General features: G+C 41.0%; 1 protein-coding gene across 1 annotated transcript in view; it reads left to right on the top strand.

The window, feature by feature from the left end:
• The window catches only part of LOC144513629 (complement C3-like), a 37,053-nt gene extending 28,512 nt beyond the window's left edge, over nt 1–8,541 (top strand). Inside the window, exons 30-42 of the mRNA XM_078244785.1 lie at nt 698–775; nt 878–1,033; nt 1,154–1,216; nt 1,785–1,866; nt 1,975–2,020; nt 2,165–2,255; nt 2,396–2,485; nt 2,572–2,674; nt 2,856–2,942; nt 5,161–5,250; nt 5,394–5,477; nt 6,182–6,326; nt 7,751–8,541. Of these exons, the coding sequence (XP_078100911.1) occupies nt 698–775; nt 878–1,033; nt 1,154–1,216; nt 1,785–1,866; nt 1,975–2,020; nt 2,165–2,255; nt 2,396–2,485; nt 2,572–2,674; nt 2,856–2,942; nt 5,161–5,250; nt 5,394–5,477; nt 6,182–6,326; nt 7,751–7,892 (1,257 nt within the window). The 3' untranslated portion in view covers nt 7,893–8,541. The remainder of the gene's footprint in view (nt 1–697; nt 776–877; nt 1,034–1,153; nt 1,217–1,784; nt 1,867–1,974; nt 2,021–2,164; nt 2,256–2,395; nt 2,486–2,571; nt 2,675–2,855; nt 2,943–5,160; nt 5,251–5,393; nt 5,478–6,181; nt 6,327–7,750) is intronic.
• The last annotated feature ends 8,009 nt before the right edge of the window (nt 8,542–16,550 follow it).

Raw genomic sequence — 16,550 nt, 5'->3', positions numbered from 1 at the left:
TAAGGACTACACGCTCAGTAGCTAGGTAAGGACTACATGCTCAGTAGCTAGGTAAGGACTACTAGCCAGTCAGAAGGAGAGTATGAGGGCGTGCCATGCTAGCAGCTAGGTAAGGACTACTAGCCAGTCAGAAGGAGAGTATGAGGGCGTGCCATGCTAGCAGCTAGGTAAGGACTACTAGCCAGTCAGAAGGAGAGTATGAGGGCGTGCCCTGACAGTACCTAGGTAAGGACTACTAGCCAGTCAGAAGCAGAGTATGAGGGCGTGCCATGACAGTAGCTAGGTAAGGACTACTAGCCAGTCAGAAGCAGAGTATGAGGGTGTGCCATGCTAGCAGCTAGGTAAGGACTACTAGCCAGTCAGAAGCAGAGTATGAGGGCGTGCCCTGACAGTACCTAGGTAAGGACTACTAGCCAGTCAGAAGCAGAGTATGAGGGCGTGCCCTGCTAGCAGCTAGGCGAGCATTATAACGTTTGTCTCTGAAGTAAAGGCTGGACTACAATAGAGCTGTTTGGAGCAGTTTGTGAACAGTGTTTTCTGTTGGAGATGGTAAGTCCCTTTGGGGGGGACTTAGTAAACCTATAACGTGCAAAAAAGATATATAACCAATATATATGTATAGCCAAAAAACATAATATGAACACTTTAAGTCAACCACAGATAGTTTCAACCATTGACTTGCCTTCTGTTAATAAAGGCATTTGAAGAAGCCAGACCTGTTGTCAGATGGTTCAACACACAGCAGAAGGTGGGCGGAGGCTATGGATCAACTCAGGTAACACAGACCCCTCTCTATCTTGATACCTGCAGCTTACACTATGTTAGCTCATAACCTATTTGTCTTTTAAATCCCCTCCCTCACTCTTTTTCTCTCTAGGCTACTATAATGGTGTACCAGGCTATAGCGGAGTACTGGACTAGTGCTAAAGAACCAGAGTATGATCTGAATGTGGACATCTTGTTGCCGGGCAGGTCAAAGCCTGACAAGTACAACTTCAACAGGGACAACTACTACCTCACCAGAACATCTGAAGTGAGAAAACACACAAACAAACACATAGTGGCTCATTAATATCATCATTCCTGATGTTTTCTGTATGTATTTTTTGCTGATGCCTGTGTGTGTGAGTGTTTGCATATTTAAATCCCCCAGATCAACGGTATAAACCAGAATGTAACAGTAACTGCAACAGGCACAGGAGAAGCAACGGTGACAGTAAGTACACTTTGTTATTGTTTTATCATCAGGTGACCTACAGTATTTCAGTATTTCTCAATCACTTTGTCTCATTGTTTTGAACCAGTCATCATTCTGGCAACCTGGCAACCCACAAACTAATTCAAGGGGCGTGTGTGCAGCTTAGCTGCTCTCTGCGCAGCCAGCTAACCTAACGTAGCTGTTAGCTTAGCTGTTGTCAAAACAGAAGGGCAGGACAGAAAATTGAAATACACCACCAAATCTAAGCACAGCAGAACTGAATAGTTTCCATTTTATCCCCCCAACCTAAATCTTGGCCGGTATGCTGTAAAGACTAATGTAAACAGTATGTTTACAGTTTACAGAGTTTGTATGCATAAATACTAAGCTAACACTATGTGACAGAGACATAGAAACATGTTTCTATAAGTTCCCTAAAAGAAAAGTATGAACCTGACAATTAGCATATTGTTTCTCCATCACTGTGTCCTTTTTGAATAGAGACCAAAGACTTATTTTAGATAGTTTTACGGTAGATGTCCATTAGATCATCACATATTAAGATGCACTTTTATCTATGTGACAGATGGTGTCCCTGTATTACGCTCTGCCTAAAGAAAAGGAGAGTGACTGTCAGAAGTTTAACTTGTCAGTGCAGCTCCTCCCAGGTAACTTGGTCTCTTTCTTTTTTCATCTTACTTGTTGTTTCTGCCAAGTACCTTACCTTATGAGAAACAAAATATTCAGTTACTCAACACATTATTTTGCTCCTGCAGATATGGATGAGCATGAGAACATATACAAGCTGAGAATTGATATTTTGTAAGTACAATCAAACTCTTATAGTAACCGTGGACTTTTATAACCAGCTAGCCCCTACATTAACCTTTCTGTTTTTGTTTTTTCTTTCTTTCTCTTCATCTTCTCTACCATGTTATTTAATGTTCCTGTCCATTTTCTGTACAGGTATAAGGATAAGGACCATGATGCATCCATGTCAATCCTGGATATTGGCTTGCTAACTGGCTTCACCGTTAACACAAATGACCTGGACTTAGTAAGAACACATAGGCATACTACTCACATACAGTTCACAAGTCTTTATAATGGTTTGTCTGACTGTGTGTGTGTGTGTGTGTGTGTGTGTGTGTGTGTGTGTGTGTGTGTGTGTGTGTGTGTGTGTGTGTGTCTGTGTAGTTGTCTAAAGGACGAGCCCGCATTATTGCAAAATATGAGATGAACACAGTCCTGTCAGAAAGAGGCTCACTCATCATCTACCTGGATAAGGTTAGACATCATTGTTTCCTACCTCTGGACTTTTTCTCTCTGCCTTGTTCTTTCTTTCTTTATCTCTATCTCCCATTGGTCCACAGGTTTCTCACACACAACCAGAGGAGATCACTTTTAGGATCCATCAGAAGCTAAAAGTAGGAGTCTTACAACCAGCTGCTGTGTCTGTCTATGAATACTATGACCGTGAGTCTCAGAGACACTTTGAAACATATGATGCCTCCATATACATTGCTGCCAATAGATGTCACAGTAGATAACACTGGATAAGCAGGCATTATTATTATTATTATTATTATTATTATTATTATATACTTTTTACAATTATTTTACGTACATTTTCTGAAATCATTTTTTCCCGTTACAGAAAAACATTGTGTGAAATTCTACCATCCAGAGAGGAAACCTGACAACCTAGTGCTCTGTACAAATGATGGATGCATATGTGCAGAAGGTAACCAGAATGATGTCATACTGATGTCTGTAAACATAAACTTGCTAAATCTGAAATTCGTGAACAATCCCTTAAACTCAACACTAACATTGTTCTTCATAGAGATAACACATTGGTCAATAATGTGGGGCTTATCATCCTGCATTGTCTGTAAACAGCAGTAATTTATTATTGTACCTCAATAAAGTTGGGGGACTGAAGGCTGAGAGAAGATCAAACACAATAAAGAGTCTCCAGCCATGCTAGTGACTCTTAGAGGCTGACCTACGTACAACAGCACTTTAGGCTTAATGCTAATATGCTCAAAATGACAATGCTTACATTCTGTAAATTAGCACATATAATGTTTATCATTGTTACCATCTTAGTTATCATGTAAGCATCCTAATGCAAATGTGATTTTTTTTTTTTGCGGGTGTTTGGTCATGAACAAAAATATAGCACAACTTAAGATTTTGAAAAAGTTTGAGGTTCTTCATTACAAAACAATGACGAGAGTAGTCATTGGCGATGAAAACCTCAGCACCTCCAACAATGCATAGTATACAATACAATATGAATGTAGGAGAAAAGAATAGTGCAAAACTTGGCCTGGTAGAAGACTCGCGCTTACAAGAGAGAGAGAGAGAGAGAGAGAGAGAGACAGAGAGAGAGAGAGAGACAGAGAGAGAGAGACAGAGAGAGAGACAGAGAGAGAGAGAGAGAGGGAGAGAGAGAGAGAGAGAGAGAGAGAGAGAGAGAGAGAGAGAGAGAGAGAGAGACAGAGAGAGAGAGAGAGACAGAGAGAGAGAGACAGAGAGAGAGACAGAGAGAGAGAGAGAGAGAGACAGAGAGAGAGAGAGACAGAGAGACAGAGAGAGAGACAGAGAGAGAGAGAGACAGAGAGAGAGAGAGAGAGAGAGAGAGAGAGAGAGAGAGAGAGAGAGAGAGAGAGAGAGAGAGAGAGAGGACAGAGAGAGAGAGAGAGAGAGAGAGAGAGAGAGACAGAGAGAGAGAGAGAGAGAGAGACAGAGAGAGAGAGAGAGAGAGACAGAGAGAGAGAGAGAGAGAGAGAGAGACAGAGAGAGAGAGAGAGAGAGAGACAGAGAGAGAGACAGAGAGAGAGAGAGAGAGAGAGACAGAGAGAGAGACAGAGAGAGAGACAGAGAGAGAGAGAGAGAGAGAGACAGAGAGAGAGAGAGAGACAGAGAGAGAGAGAGAGAGACAGAGAGAGAGACAGAGAGAGAGAGAGAGAGAGAGAGAGAGAGAGAGAGAGAGAGAGAGAGAGAGAGAGAGAGAGAGAGAGAGAGAGAGAGAGAGAGAGAGAGAGAGAGAGAGGTGTAAAGAGTTCATAATTAAATAAATAAAGACAACAGTAAGTATATAAAGACACTTGAAAGGTAAAGTGACAGGTGATGAGCTCATAGCTCAACAGTCTCATGGCCTATAGGATGAAGCTGTCCCTGAGCCTGGTTTGTGGCTGCGGTGGTTTGCGTCTTTGATAATCCTTTTGGCTTTCTTCCTGCACCGCTGGGTGTAGAGGTCCCCCATGGATAGCAACTCTGTCCTGGTGATGTGCTGAGCAGTTTTCACTACCATCTGTAGAGCCTTACCGTTGATTGCAGGGCAACTTCCATACCAGTCAGTGATGCAGCTGGTCATGATACTCTCGATGGTGCACTGGTAGAAGTTGCAGGGTATGCTGGAGTCCATGCTGAACCTCCTCAGCCTGCAGAGGAGGAAGAGCCACTGTCTAGCAGTCTTAGTGATGGTGTTGGTGTCGTGAGTCCAGGTCAGTTCCTCACTGATGATAACCCTAAGGAACCTAAAGCTGCTGACTCTCTCCACTGCAGTCCCATTGACGGAGATAGGGACGTGTCCTTCTCTCTGTCACTTCCTGTAGTCTACAATCAGCTTCTTTGATTTACTGACTAATTACTGAGATGGAGGTTGTTGTCTTGGCACCAAGATGTCGGGGCTCTGAACTCCCCTCTGTAGGCCATCTTGACGCAGTCGGTGTTGAGGCTAATGACAGTGGTGTCATCAGCGAACTTCATGAACATTCAATCAAGGCAACCAGCATCTGCAGGATCTAGTAAGATCAGAGCAGTGGTCTAGCTAAAGAATAGCTCATTAAAATACTTAAATAGTGACTACAGCTGCACTCACCCATCAACCCATCAACATGTGGTTCTGTAATCAGTTGTGTATATACTCTATGCCTATTGTGTATTTTCAGAGAACTGCAGTATGCAGAAGGACAGAATCACCAGTGATCAACGAACAGCTATGATCTGTGACAGTACACAGTCCAGCCTAATAGATTTTGGTAAGATAGTGTAAATGAATGTATTTTATATCACACAAAAATGGTTGTGTATGTTTGTGTGACTTAGAGATTGAGAGAATAAGTACAGTAGGACTAATTGAGGGAGAAAGTGAGCTAACAATCTGCAACGTTTCTGTCCTCAGCGTACAAAGTGAGATTGGAAACTTTTACAGAAGATTTGTCCACTGACATTTTCACAGTGAAGGTACTGGAAGTCATCAAAGAAGGTAGGTATTTATCATTGAACTGCCTGAAATGTACTATAAACTGATGTGTTTATAAAAGGTGCCTTAAACTGACATGACAATGACAGTGACAATTTCTTATCCTCTTTTTCAATTGTTATGGACACATTGAATCTTAATGGTGTTTCCCGTCATACATAAAAAGTCTTGGCTTGGTTCAACAATTAAGGAAACATGCTCATTAACTTTCTTGCAGATAGATGAGAGTATAGGTCTTGTTTAATGTTCCACTCATGTTTGTACGCTAAGTATGAAGCTACCTCTAGCAGCCAGCTAACTTATCTTGCATTGCCAGGCAAATAGCAGATACTTAAATAGGTTATTGGTCCCGGGCCAAGAAATAGTCCCTGTAAAAAAAAAGTATTGTTCTTTTTTACACTTTATTTCTTTGTGCGAATTAAACATTGAGATTAGAGGCGTTGGTGGGTGTTTTTTGTTACCATTGGAAAGATTTACCTAAACTAGCCAGCTGTTGTCTGCATATTTCCTATGACAGTGGTATCAATAGTGCTATTAATCTAACTCCAAGCAAAAAAGTGAATAAGCATATTTCCCAAAATGTCAATTTTTTAAGCATGATTCCACTGGGTATATATAAGAATACATCATTAATGCTTTGTACTACATCTTTAGCTATGCATTTAAATCCTAAAGTACCTTTTCTTTGTCCTATTCTTGAATTACAGGAAGTCTTGATGTGGGTCCTCTGAATAAACTGCGCACATTCCTTAGTTATCCCCATTGCAGGGAGTCTTTAGATCTGAGGACGGGAAAAACCTACCTTATCATGGGCACGTCCAACGATATTCACAGAGATGACAGACATCAATCGTACGTTTTTTTCTTTGTGTCACTGCTTTCTTTTAGTAAATCAAGTAAAGCTTTCTTGTACTAACACCACTGTTGATATGCAGCCAGTTCTCATGAACCATTCGTTCAAAAAGCTACGAAAAGTTAAGCACTGTAATTCATAAGCGTTCCATGTTTTTTTGTTGCTGTATTCATTAAATTGACGGGCGCTGTATAAGAACGTGTAGAGAGATGTTCAGGGCGGATGGGTGGGCGTTAACATACAGGACTTTCAAGGGAGCGGATTTCAGTAGTATACAGCTGTTATACATCATATCATCCATACAGAGATAGTAGTATACAGCTGTTATACATCATATCATCTATACAGAGATAGTAGTATACAGCTGTTATACATCATATCATCTATACAGAGATAGTAGTATACAGCTGTTATACATCATATCATCTATACAGAGATAGTAGTATACAGCTGTTATACATCATATCATCCATACAGAGATAGTAGTATACAGCTGTTATACATCATATCATCCATACAGGGATAGTAGTATACAGCTGTTATACATCATATCATCCATACAGAGATAGTAGTATACAGCTGTTATACATCATATCATCTATACAGGGATAGTAGTATACAGCTGTTATACATCATATCATCCATACAGAGATAGTAGTATACAGCTGTTATACATCATATCATCTATACAGGGATAGTAGTATACAGCTGTTATACATCATATCATCTATACAGAGATAGTAGTATACAGCTGTTATACATCATATCATCTATACAGAGATAGTAGTATACAGCTGTTATACATCATATCATCCATACAGAGATAGTAGTATACAGCTGTTAAAACATAATAAAATATATGACACACTGTTATCGGATCGGGTACGTTTCTTAAGAGTGTTTTAATCCAAACCACGCTCTTTTTCCTCTTTAGTCGTTTTGGTGCCTGATCTTAACTTTCGTCGCTCCCCCCTAGACTAACGCTCATATTTTGTGGACCTAAGTTAACCGTAATGTCAGCTGAAACAAACGGCAGCTCGCGGTGCTTTGTACCCAGATCAAAGTCACCTGTTTTCGTGTACCTGAACCACCAACTACCGCTGACACAATGGAGGTCTGTAGCCGGTGTCACCAAGCTCCGTAGCGGCTTAATTAACTAGCAACTGTCACTCGGCGTCATGGAGCTCGTAGCCAGCCGGCATCACGTGACGAGGCAACGGTCTCCTAATTTTGTAGGATATCATAAGTTTTGGTGTGCATACATTTTAATTGCTTTCTGTTAGTAAATCAAGTTAGGCTTTCTTGTAATCTATCTTAAGTGTTAGTGTCGATATCGATAGTGATTGTGGGAAGGGATGAGGAGGCTTTTCATGTCATGTTACAGAGTGTTACAGATGTGTATTGTTCACTTTGCTTTCCTCAGGTATCGGTATGTGCTTGGAGAGAGAACCTGGATCGAGTACTGGCCCACAGAAGTAGAGTGTCAAACTGAGGAACACAGAATTACCTGTTTGGGCATGGACAAGACGATGATTCAGTACCAACTCTTTGGGTGTCAGCAGTAGTGAAACTCAAGAAAAGAAAAGAAAAAAAGATATTTTGCATAATTTTTACTATGTCAAAATGTCCCTGTTATGGTATATGAAGGCTTACAATGTTGCTCCGTATTGATTGAAATGCAATGGTTTTAAATGTCATTTTCTGTGTTTGACAAATATACACTGATTAAAGTTATGGTAATAACTGCATAGTTAGCTTCATGTTTCATAAATAATTGATTGAAATTCATCATTATATTGGCAGACGTGACATAGGTTTAGTATATACAGAAGCATGTCATCTGCATATAAGCAAAGCCTTATGTTCTTTGAAACCAGGAATTATTCTTTCTATTGTGGTTGAAAGTTTAATTTATACAGTGACATCTGAAATAAGGCTGGACTCAACTAAGTACTTTAAGTATTTTTTCTTTGCGTTTCCATAAAAACAATATTTGGACCAGTTAAGTCTGATGTTTTGTCAGGATTGGATTTACGGCCTTCACACACTGGGGATGTTTTTTTCGTGCGATTAATTCACATGTCAATATATTTGTTGTTTTTATTACTTTTACGTTCACATGAATATTACTCGCCAATAAAGCGGCGTAATTTTTTTCCGAAACAAGGTTGATTTCTCTGAGCTTGTGCGATGCGAATAAAGACATCAACCAATCACGTTGTGTTGTCTACTTATGAGCATCATCATACAACAACACGGACGCTGCTGTCCGAACCACAGACTGTACAGACGGCAAACTTTACTCCTTTCCCACTATCACAAATGCAACGTTAATCAGAGACTTTCTCTCCGTTCTTAGCTTTCACAATAAAAGCCCTAGACATCTGCTACACTGTTTTCCAGAGGGAATTAAATTCATTTAGTATTTAGCTAAAAGGAAACTCAATAAATAGATTACAGTAGCTAGTGTTAGCTTTTCTTGCTTCGGGGGGAGACGGGGCTAGAGTCTCCGGAGCTAACGTTAATCACCGTCACTCCGCTCAGCAGCCAGGGAAATAAGACGGCACACCCCCGGTGGTTTTGAGGAGCTGCAGCATTTATTTGTGCTCAAACTGCAGACTCTAGCCACTGTACAATCACTTGATATCGTCACCGCTGAACGTTAACTCTCCTCTGCTCCGAATTCTCTCTCTCTCATCCGCTCACACTGCATCCTCCGTCCCTTTCTCTCTCTCTCATCCGCTCACACTGCATCCTCCGTCCCTTTCTCTCTCTCTCATCCGCTCACACTGCATCCTCCGTCCCTTTCTCTCTCTCTCATCCGCTCACACTGCATCCTCCGTCCCTTTCTCTCTCTCTCTCATCCGCTCACATGCATCCTCCGTCCCTCTCTCTCTCATCCGCTCATCACTGCATCCTCCGTCCCTTTTCTTCTCTCTCATCCGCTCACACTGCATCTCGTCCGTCTCTTTCTCTCTCTCTCATCTCGCTCACTGCATCTCTCCGCTCCCTTTCTCTCTCTCTCATCCGCTACACTGCATCCTCCGTCCCTTTCTCTCTCTCATCCGCTCACACTGCATCCTCCGTCCCTTTTCTTTCTCTCTCATCCGCTCACACTGCATCCTCCGTCCCTTTCTCTCTCTCATCCATGCTCACACTGCATCTCCGTCCCTTTCTCTCTCTCTCATCCGCTCACACTGCATCCTCCGTCCCTTTCTCTCTCTCATCCGCTCATACTGCATCCTCCGTCCCTTTCTCTCTCTCTATCCACTCACACTGCATCCTCCGTCCCTTTCTCTCTCTCTCATCCGCTCACACTGCATCCTCCGTCCCTTTCTCTCTCTCTCATCCGCTCACACTGCATCCTCCGTCCCTTTCTCTCTCTCTCTCATCCGCTCACACTGCATCCTCCGTCCCTTTCTCTCTCTCTTCTCCCCAAACAAAACTCAACCTGTCCCTCTAACACTGAGCTGGTGCGAATATCCAGAACTTTTTGCATCTCTGCCGGTGTGAATAGTTTTGATGCGAAATATTATCAGCTGATTATTTTGCATTTTCACGTTGCTTATTCGTCACGGCCTTTACTCGCTCTGTTTCCCATCCTTTTCCCTTTTTTCTGTTTCTCTTCTTTTCTTGTCAGGATTGGATTTGGCTACTTGCTCAGTGTTTCTTCACAAGTATTGGATTTATTCGTTATGTTTCCCATTCTCATATGTCCCTGGCACGCAAATTCTCTCTTTCTCATCACCGTGAGTCCAGTTGTTTCCTGCTACAACTCGGTTAAAAAGCAGTCAAAACAGCTGAGATTATTTTGGTGATTACTTTTTTCTTTTAGTGTTTTTTTTCAGCTGACACTTTCCCAAAATGCAGCGTTTTTCCGGACACATGTAGTCACTCAGCCCTGACGTTTTTCCAAACGCTGCGACTACTCAACCCTGGTGTTCTCCTAACACATGTAATTACTCGCACATAATACTCAGTCCTGTAATGACGTGATCAAATGTGACAGAGGGACCACAAAGCAAAACCCAAAACCTAATGAACTTAGTCAATTATAAATAAGTCAAAATTCTATTATTTCAGATGTCTCACTGCTCAGGACAATGTGGTCCAACTGTCTCTTGATGGTGGTGATGGTCCGGGGCCCAAACAGTCAGTCCTCTCATCCTCTCATCTCTCAATTTTCAGTGAGGTAGAGGCTGGAGATTTTCTCCTCCAGGATGGCCAGTCACTGCTGCACTGGGCTCAAGACTGGGCTCAAGACTGGGCTCAAGACTGGGCTCAAGACTGGGCTCAAGACTGGGCTCAAGACTGGGCTCAAGACTGGGCACAAGACTGGGCTCAAGACTGGGCTCAAGACTGGGCTCAAGACTGGGCTCAAGACTGGGCTCAAGACTGGGCTCAAGACTGGGCTCAAGACTGGGCTCAAGACGCAAATCAGGCACGCCGCATACTTCTTTGTTTGTGGTGGAAATTGTAATACATACGGTGACATCTGACATAATGCTGAACTCAACAAAGTCTTTTAAGGGACTGTTCGTTATTTATTTCAGCGGCCACCAGAGGAGTTGTGGGATCTTTAGTCAAAATAGACCTGACCCTCCCTTCACCAGCAATACATGTTGGATGACCCTCCAAAATAATATGGAAAAAGGGATGACCCTCCCCAACAATTTATTGATGCTTTCTAAACCTCTGCATTGTCATCTTACACATCATACACCTCTGTTATGATGGCCATTTCAGGAGATTTACTCACTAACATTGTTGTGGAAACACAATAAGCATGGAAACTAAATGCACACTTCCTGCATTACTGCATTACTTCAAATACTAAGTTACTCCTCTAGTAAACTAGTATTCCCATGAAATAAAACAATAAAACATTGAGACCATTCAGCAAAGCACACTGGGTAATAACAAAAGCAACACTGGTTGCTATGGACTGGTCACTAGGCTTCCTCAGTCGTTATATATATACTATATATATATTTTAGCGTCTAGGTAAAGCTGCTGAAGCTGAACATTATCCAAACCTCCATTTCTCAGCGTCAGTTTGGGAGCTTGCATGTTACCACTCCTTCCTTCTCAAATGCCTTGAAAAGGCTGTCGTTTATATATATATATATATATATATATATATATATAAATATCAATAATATCACCGGGACTGAAAGGATATTTGAGTTGGGTACGGCTGCAGCCTGGAGACCTCCCGTCTCATGCCCTCCCGGCTGGTGCTGTCCACGGCGCGAGCTTTGACTTTTCAAAATAAAAGCTTGCGTCTGGTATGTTTTCGTACGGTGTTTTGGATGTTTTTGAACTAAAGTACGGCAATCATGCTAATGAATAAAATATTTTTTTCAGCAGATGTCTCAGTTACAACACGATGGAGCTGGCAAAGCAGTTTTGTGTTTATATGTGCGAGCGGGATTTATTCAGTTTGGGAAATCCCACGGTCTCTAAAGCTACAGCTCATGTCTGACTGATTAAACAGGGAGGGTCATTTCTCAAAGTTACTCTTTAGATATGCCATCATTATCAATATTAGAGAAGGAAGTGGTAAAAGATTGTTGTAGCAGAGGCTTGATTTCACTACTATACGGCATTATAATGTCAGGGTCACAGGACTCCTCCGATAACAAACTTGAAGCATGGAAGAAGGATTTAAAATGGTGGGAGGTTGTACGTAGGAGATATCTACTATCTAGAAAATAAACTTTTTAGCAATGTTTTATTTCGCCTTGCCTTTCAGGGCTTCGTTAATTTGTAAATTAATGCTTTTTTTAATGCCTTTTTCAGCACCATGGACTTATATAATGGAATATCAAGCAGCATAAATATCAAAAACGACAACATTGACATTTATCCAAATGTTACATTTGGTCAAAAAAAGGGTCACATTGTGGACTTTTTTCACTTTTTACAAATCCATTGTAACCACAGATAAATGATGTATGCAGTCTAACTGTCATAATGTTTTAGACATTTTCATAAACAAAAACTAACTTGGAAGACTTTCAGGACTTAAACATCCTTTAAGTCATTATTCCTCATGATATTTACATTTCAAGAAGGAACGGTCCCCTAATACTGTATCTGAAGTCTCTTTTATATAGACCTTAGTGGTCCCCTAATACTGTATCTGAAGTCTCTTTATATAGACCTTAGTGGTCCCCTAATACTGTATCTGAAGTCTCTTTTATATAGACCTTAGTGGTCCCCTAATACTGTATCTGAAGTCTCTTTATATAGACCTTAGTGGCCCCCTAATACTGTATCTGAAGTCTCTTTTATATAGACCTTAGTGGTCCCCTAGTACTGTATCTGAAGTCTCTTTTATATAGACCTTAGTGGTCCCCTAATACTGTATCTGAAGTCTCTTTTATATAGACCTTAGTGGTCCCCTAATACTGTATCTGAAGTCTCTTTTATATAGACCTTAGTGGTCCCCTAATACTGTATCTGAAGTCTCTTTATATAGACCTTAGTGGTCCCCTAATACTGTATCTGAAGTCTCTTTTATATAGACCTTAGTGGTCCCCTAATACTGTATCTGAAGTCTCTTTTATATAGACCTTAGTGGTCCCCTAATACTGTATCTGAAGTCTCTTTTATATAGACCTCAGTGGTCTCCTAATACTGTATCTGAAGTCTCTTTCCTGAAATTCAGCCTTGGTGCAGAATTACAGTTGGGTTTAGGAAACGTGACACATGGGACATGATCTCCGGTCTCCTGGGTGAAAGTCCTCTGTTGTTTGACCCATCCACCCCCCCCCCCCAAAAACCAACCTCCTTATGCAGATTTTTCGGGCTTTCATACTACTCGCTACCGTAGTCGCTCTTTTAATGCTACGTCATCTTCTCATTGAGAATCGTGCTGCGATCACGAAAGATGCTTCCCATTGAAATACATTAGTTTAAAAAAAACTGTGCTGACCATCACGAAAAAAATACGAGATAAACATGTTCATGTACGCGAATCAAATAACGTGATATAACGTTAATAAATTACGTGACCATTTCACGAACTGCCGTGAGACTGGTTTGCACAACCTGCCTCCGCTGCCTGCAAGAGACGGTCAGCACTGCAGGGCTGATTTTTACACCAAAAAAGGGCATGTGTTGATTCCAAGAACTTTGAAAATAAGCTTATTTACACACATACATACACACATTCACACTGATACTCATGTGTACATACACACACACACACACACACGTTATTTCACTCACTCACTGTCCTACACACAATTATATTATGACATGTTACACTATACACAAGGTCTGTATACACTAGTTGCTCCCCAGTTCTTGAAGGGATTCAGGACAAATCCATGCACATGTACAGATTTGAGGGCATACATCACAGCCATTTTTCTTTTGCTGGATGTCTATTGTCTATTTGCATATCAATAAAGACTTTTTTTAATACAATGCACATTGAATATGTAATTTCTCCAACTTTTATAGCACTTCAATTGTAAAAAGCCTGACATATTACATGTATTATTATTAGCATCCAGGTTCAAAGATGTACTAGCTGTCAGTTCATTTCTTATACGATGCTGCCATCTCGTGGTTGTTAGTTGTAACTATAACAGTATGGGGAACTTCTTAAAGGTCCCATGGCATGAAAATGTCCCTTTATGAGGTTTTTTAACATTAATATGAGTTCCCCCAGCCTGCCTATGGCCCCCCAGTGGCTAGAAATGGTGATAGGTGTAAACCGAGCCCTGGGTATCCTGCTCTGCCTTTGAGAAAATGAAAGCTCAGATGGGCCAATCTGGAGTCTTCCCTTTATGACGTCATAAGGGGAAAGGTTACCTCCCCTTTCTTTGCTTTGCCCAACCAGAGAATTTGGCCCCCCCATGAGAGAGAGAGAGAGACATCATGGCTTTCAAACGGGCAAAGTAGCAGCTGGTCAAGGCCACTTGAGACTTCAGATACAGTATTAGGGGACCACTAAGGTCTATATAAAAGAGACTTCAGATACAGTATTAGGGGACCACTAAGGTCTATATAAAAGAGACTTCAGATACAGTATTAGGGGACCACTAAGGTCTATATAAAGAGACTTCAGATACAGTATTAGGGACCACTAAGGTCTATATAAAGAGACTTCAGATACAGTATTAGGGGACCACTAAGGTCTATATAAAAGCATCCAAAGAGCACCATGTCATGGGACCTTTAATGTCTGTTTAGTAATTCATGTTTTATCTTTTATTTTCTTTCCAGAAGCCATATTTGAGCACACACACACACATGTGGATTCCTTTAAATGTTAAAGGGAATTCATATCAGTCACAATCTTATAAACCTGGGGTCCCAGTCTCTGTCACTATAATCATATATGTCATGTTTTAGGCCTATTGGCAGACATCCATTTGAAATGTAGGCAGTGGCATATAAAGAGCCTTTGTTCATGTCCACTGAAGTTTCTCAGTTTTCACTCTAGTAACAGTTGTGTGGTCCAGGTAGCTTTGAATAAAGGATGGTTGTCATTCACATGGCTGCTTTTACTAATTTCCAAGCCTGTACTTTGTTGCTTTTACTTGAGTAAAGAAGTCATATCAGTACTTCTTCTTGAGTACATGAAGCGAGTACTTTTGCTATCTCTGCTCCAGTTGTGCCTACTGGCTTCTAGTAATCGAAAAAAAACGGAAAGTTGGGTTGACTTTACTTATGGATATGGAATTTTCCCAAAAAAAATATAAATAGTTGTATGCATACATCATGTTATTTTCAATCTTATCTTAAGAAAAATAGCTTACAGCATCACATCCAACATATTTATCTTATATACAATCTTTGATCGCTGGAATGTCAGGTCTTTGTTGTTGCTTTGGCTCTGTATCCAACCAGCCAATCAGCGCCCCGGCTCCGGTATGGAACGCCTACAATTTTTGCTATCTGTCCAATTAGCGAGCTCCCTCGGCCGGTCGCCATTTTGTCAGTGTACAGCAGCGGTGGTTGGATGTCCTGCTGGCCGCTGGCTGAAACCTGTTGCTCCGTAGTTCCGTGTTGTGCAATGGACGGGTGAGTTATCCCATCGTTTTACCTGTACACTCAGATTATATGTGGTTTCTGGCTGTGTTACTCACACCCGAGAGCAATAACACAAACATGTCGTCAGATAATGTTTCTTCACAGAGCAGTTGGTGGTCTTCTTGTTTGCTTAACTGTCGATAAAGTTGTTGTTTGTGGTAATTAGCAGGAAGCTAGCCGCGTTAGCTGTAGTGTTAGCCTCGGGACGGGCCAATCTCTGCGGGAGCAATTCCACACCAAACTCCATTAACAAAACCTGCCATTTAGTCTAAGCGTGGCCGCGTTTACCTGCAAAAAACCCCACATTTATTTAACATCTTACCGTGTTCTTAAAATGTTATTGGAAGATACGTTGTGGGAAGAATCACTTAGCAACGTGCAAAACTTCCAGTATAGCTTCACGGTGTTCTCACGCCCACTGTGTTTATTTTGCCGGACAGTCTCTCTCATATATAAGTTTAGGTTTTGTTTAAATTGTTGTAGCTTTGTATGTTTCATGTCTGCCGAATTGAATAATGGTCCCAGTGGAATTGTTTAACGTGTATTAATCATGATCTGATAGTTTGTGGTTTTGAGGATTAAGAAGAGAACTTCAAAATGACGGCATTTCATATGGAGTTCGGTTTTACGTGCTTGTCAACGAACGGAAGTCACTAAGTAAGTCACTCATAAAACTAGTTTTTATTAAGAATTAATGTAACATTGTGTGATGAATGTATGCCGAATTGAAGATAGTTTCTAAGTGATTAGTGTAAAGTGTAAGAGTCTTCGTTTGATAGGTTGTGTCTTTGAGGATTTGGAAGAGAATTAAAAAATGACGGTGTTTCATATGGTGGTCGGTTTTACTTGCTCGGGAAGTCAGATGTTGGGAAAACGGTGTATCTCAGATTGAAGCCGATTATATCTAATCTTTAGTTGTTTTTTTTAGCCTCTAAGCAAGTCCCTTTCAAAACTGCAGTTTTTTTTAAAGAATGAATGTGACATTGTGTGTTGCATGTGTGCCGAATTGAATATCATTTCCAGGTGATTAGTTTGAAATGAAATAGTCATTTTCTGTCATGTTTTTGTTTAGATGATTAAGAAGATGACTTTAAATGTACGATATTTCCTATGGAGTTCAGTTTTACTTACGTTGTGTTGCATGTGTGCCGAATTGAAGAGTGTTTCCAGGT

This window comes from Sander vitreus, unplaced genomic scaffold (assembly GCF_031162955.1).
Source record: "Sander vitreus isolate 19-12246 unplaced genomic scaffold, sanVit1 ctg302_0, whole genome shotgun sequence".
NCBI lineage: Eukaryota > Metazoa > Chordata > Actinopteri > Perciformes > Percidae > Sander > Sander vitreus.
This window is presented reverse-complemented; position numbering and strand designations above follow the sequence as displayed.